This window comes from Habropoda laboriosa, unplaced genomic scaffold, assembly GCF_001263275.1.
Source record: "Habropoda laboriosa isolate 0110345459 unplaced genomic scaffold, ASM126327v1 scaffold36, whole genome shotgun sequence".
In the NCBI taxonomy this organism is placed as follows: domain Eukaryota; kingdom Metazoa; phylum Arthropoda; class Insecta; order Hymenoptera; family Apidae; genus Habropoda; species Habropoda laboriosa.
Genome location: NW_017100155.1, coordinates 1,261,602 through 1,265,810, shown reverse-complemented (window position 1 = coordinate 1,265,810; position 4,209 = coordinate 1,261,602). Strand labels below are relative to the sequence as shown.

Here is a 4,209-nt window from a genome sequence, read left to right as displayed (position 1 = left end):
TTCTCTCTATCTCTCTATTGAGAATTTTCTATTGCAAAGATTGTTCTCCATTGAATGATTTTTCCTTATTCTAATATCTAAAAATTTTTCCAGATGGTTGAAGTGAAGCGTGATGCGACAGCGGCAAGATCCAACGCCCAAGACGCTTTCAATTACGCCTTGAAGGCGCGCAATCTATCGGACAACGTGAGCAAAGACCTATCGGACATAAACAAACGAATTCGCAGTACCCTGGACGAGGATCAACCAACGCCAGCAATGGTCAGAGATCTGGCCAACGAAGTACTGGCTAAGAACATTCGATTGAAACCCGACAAGATTAAAGAATTAGCAGATAGAATAAAGAGTATCGTTGGTTCCTTGACCGACTCGGAGATGATTCTCGCAGCCACGAAGAACGATCTTCAGCTGGCTGAGGAATTAAAGGAACGAGCTAACAGAACCAAAGAAGACGCTGTAGAGAAGCAAATTCTAGCGAACAAAGTGGTCGTTTTGTTGAACGATGCGCAAATGGCTCAAGATCGAGCGCAGCTGGCTATTGATAAGGCTGAACGTGACGTCAGTAGATCTGAAAAGGATCTGGAAGAAATCGCGGAAGTGACTGTTGGGGCTCGAATGCAGGCGAACAGCACAATACAGACTGTCGACTCGTTGGACGCCCGTTTGAAGCAACTGCAAACGCAATCGGCGAGAAACAACTTTGTGCTGAACCAGGAAATAGGCCACGAAGCGCGTAACGTGACTAACGAGGCGCACATAGTCGATACTAAGACGAAGGATCTCGCCAAAGAGTATAGACAAGCTGACGAGTTGCTGAACATGAGGGTGAACAAGAGCGAAGGAAACATACTGAGGGCCAAGAAACTCTTGCAGAAGGCATCTGAGCTAACTGCAGATACTTCGACGAAATTTAAGGATCTGGATGGCATGGAGAGTGTTTACAAGGATAATGCGAGGACGCTGATAGATTTGATGGGGCAAGTTGACTCGTTGACTGGAGAGATGGAGAAATATCTGATGGAAATTGAAATAAAGGCGCAAAAGTATAGGCAGTGTACTTCTTGAATGGCTGGTTGATGTTTGTGTCATCTTGTTTTCTTCGTTCTTGAGAAATGTGTGTTTAGCGAGGTTCTTTTTTTTTATTCTTTACGGTTTGATAATAGAGGTTTCTCCATCTTTTTTCTCGCAAGATTTCATTCATTTTTTTACTCATTTTCATCGATTCTCGTGTATACCTACTTTACACTGGAAGTGATAGGTTGATCAAAATTTAATGAAAAAATTTATTTTGCTGAATGTGAAAGGCTCACCTGTTGGAAACTTCAATTTTGTACTTTTGTACCTTTTGTAATTTTCGATTACGAATATCTGTAGTTGGTTATGGAAGAAATCTATGTTACCTTTAATGGCATATAATGATGAGCAAAAGATTAGTATCGTAGTGGAACGTTGCGATGATGGAGTAGATGAGAAATGTAAAATGTAGGTAATTTTTAAGAGATTGTCACGAAAAAAAGTTGAGCCGATTTTTTTCATTCTTTCGAAGTATATTAAAAATGTATCTTGCGATGTGAGGCGTAAGTAGTAGATTAAAGTTTCCATCTTGTCTCTCTCTCTCTCCGTCTCTATTTATATATAATATATACTATATATGTATATTTATACATAACTTTTCGTTAAAAGTTTAACATGTCATTTTTAAAATGGTCTTCCAAATAATCACGAGATGTGCCAAGAAAGAAAACAGAATTGAAATTTTTTGTTTATTGCATTTATTACTACAGTGGACGAAAAACATTGTAAGCAGAACTGAAATATGTACAAAATCAACGGAAAATCCTAATACTTTTCTTTTTTATATAGATCGACACTAACACGTGTAAGAGTTATGTACAAAATCAACGGAAAATCCTAATACTTTTCTTTTTTATATAGATCGACACTAACACGTGTGAGTTTCGAAACTTATGGCCCTTGCTTTGAGAACCTCTCTCAAAGTGAGGGAGAAGTATGCAAAGAGTATCACTGATTTGATGAGTCAGAGATGTGTTCAGAATGCATTGATAAGGATGTGAATGCCTTTTCACCGTTAATATATTTACGTCGTTGAATAATTGAAAGAAAAGAAACGATTTTAATAACTTGTTATCGAATACATGGCGTATGTTGTTTTATATCACGATTACAGTGGAAATATTTCCACGTTGATAATTGTTAAGAATCATATAAAAATTTCGATGTAATTATTCCAAATGACAAACGATCAACTTTAAACATTAATTAATCCGACAGATGAGAAAGAGTATTTAAGTTCTTGAAGACACATTTTGATTGTACGATTTTTATAATAGGCTAATGGTAAAATGATTGGATATTGCAAAAAGAAATATCGAATACTGTATACGTAAAACGACTGAACTAGTTAATAGTACACGATTAAAAGGTATCAGTATTGATACTTAACTCATAATAGATTCAATCGATTTACACATTTTTTAAATAAGTTTCTGTACTTATAGAATGTGTTTACGTTGCATTTATAATAAGACACTGTGCAATAGACAGATAGAAGTTTTCTTTTTATCAATAGTTTGTAAATATACTGCTATGTTTTCTCCACGAAAGTGCATTTCCCTCTTTCGTACGCATCTTTAAGGAATAAAATATGTAATGTTAGAATTTAATGAGAAGTGCGTTTTTTTTCTTTCTTTTTTTAGTCGAAACTCGTGGAAAATAGAACGTGGAGATTGAATTATTAGACGAAATATCTGACCAAAATACGAGTTTCATATATTTTTTAATACACAAACTGCCCATAATGTATACTGTAATTTTATACCAGTGATCTGTGTAGAATATGAAACATTTGTAAAAAAGCAAATAAACATGTAACGGTATGAAGATAAGATTTCGAATTTGCAAAGCAGAAGAGGCCAAGAAGCTGTTAAAAAGAAAAAAAAGAAAAAAAAAAGAAAAAGAGGATTATAGCTATTTATAGATTGATATAATTTAGAACAACAACAGAACCATTGATATTGTCAGCGGTGTTCAGGCAAAGAAATGAAACAAGGCTCTAATTAAACCAAACGATTTTTGATTGTATTTAATGAATAGTTACGTTTATACGATGATAGAGAATTACATATTAGAAGAAATAAATAAAATGGAAACATAAATCGAGCTGTTGTTATTTATTCCATTCCACTTGTTTCATTATTAAATTTAGAACGAGAGAAGAACGAAATTTTTCTAAATCATACAATTATTGTATTATCCAATAAAAATTGAATCAAACGAACTATAACCTTAAAAATATTAAATTAATGAAATATTCGTATCCGATCGTAGAATTTTAGTCTAATAAAAAGATAAATCTTTTATAAACATAATTTTGTAATTTTAACGTGTCATACTTGTTTTTATCCCTATTTATTTAGTTCATTAACGACAGCTGCAGCGATTTTAAACGTGTAAAAGGATTTGGAGGCGGAAGAATCTTATCCGGCTGCAAACGATAAACTTTTGATAATGGAAAACACAAAATCTCGTGGGTTTCAGCGTGATAACAGTATTTCCTTAACGTGTGGTTTTTTTTTCAGTAAAAAGACGGAAGGACTTGCCGGAAGTGTGGAACCACGGATGATAAAGTATTCGTGTTACTAGAATTTATCATCTGAGTAAAGATTTTATGTGGAAAGATTAAGATTTTACACTGTTTATGCAGCTTCAATTTATTTGTGTTATATATTCTTTTATTAGTTATATTTCATAACGAAACTATCACAATATAGAAATTAATTTTATTGTGATAAGTGGTATTAAGAATGAAAAATTAAGATCCGATTTTATTTAAAATTCACAAGAATATTTTGTATGAAAGAAAAGTATACTTTAATACTGCTAGGTGTGTTAAGAATTTAATTTGTTATACTTCCTTCAAATTAATTCATTTTTTTACCATCTTAAAAATAACAAATTTTTCTATTTAAGTTCTGTTTTCAATTGTATCAGTTCATACTTATCTTGATGTATGCCTTTTTTCATTTTTTATTTAGTTGGAATCGAAGTGTATTCAGTTTAATCTTTAACAAAATTGTAATAACATTAGAATTAATTTTATTCGCGATCAAAATTTCATTTTAACTAAATTTAATTTAATTTACTTTCGTCAAAATTTCATTTTAATTAATTTTAATGTAATTTTGCCCA

At 32.6% G+C, this 4,209-nt stretch overlaps 1 protein-coding gene across 1 annotated transcript in view; it reads left to right on the top strand.

Moving 5' to 3' along the window:
- LOC108576100 (laminin subunit beta-1) overlaps positions 1-1,065 on the top strand; it is a 36,195-nt gene extending 35,130 nt beyond the window's left edge. The window contains 1 exon segment of the mRNA XM_017939026.1: positions 94-1,065. Within this exon segment, the coding sequence (XP_017794515.1) occupies positions 94-1,065 (972 nt within the window).
- Positions 1,066-4,209: the final 3,144 nt, after the last annotated feature.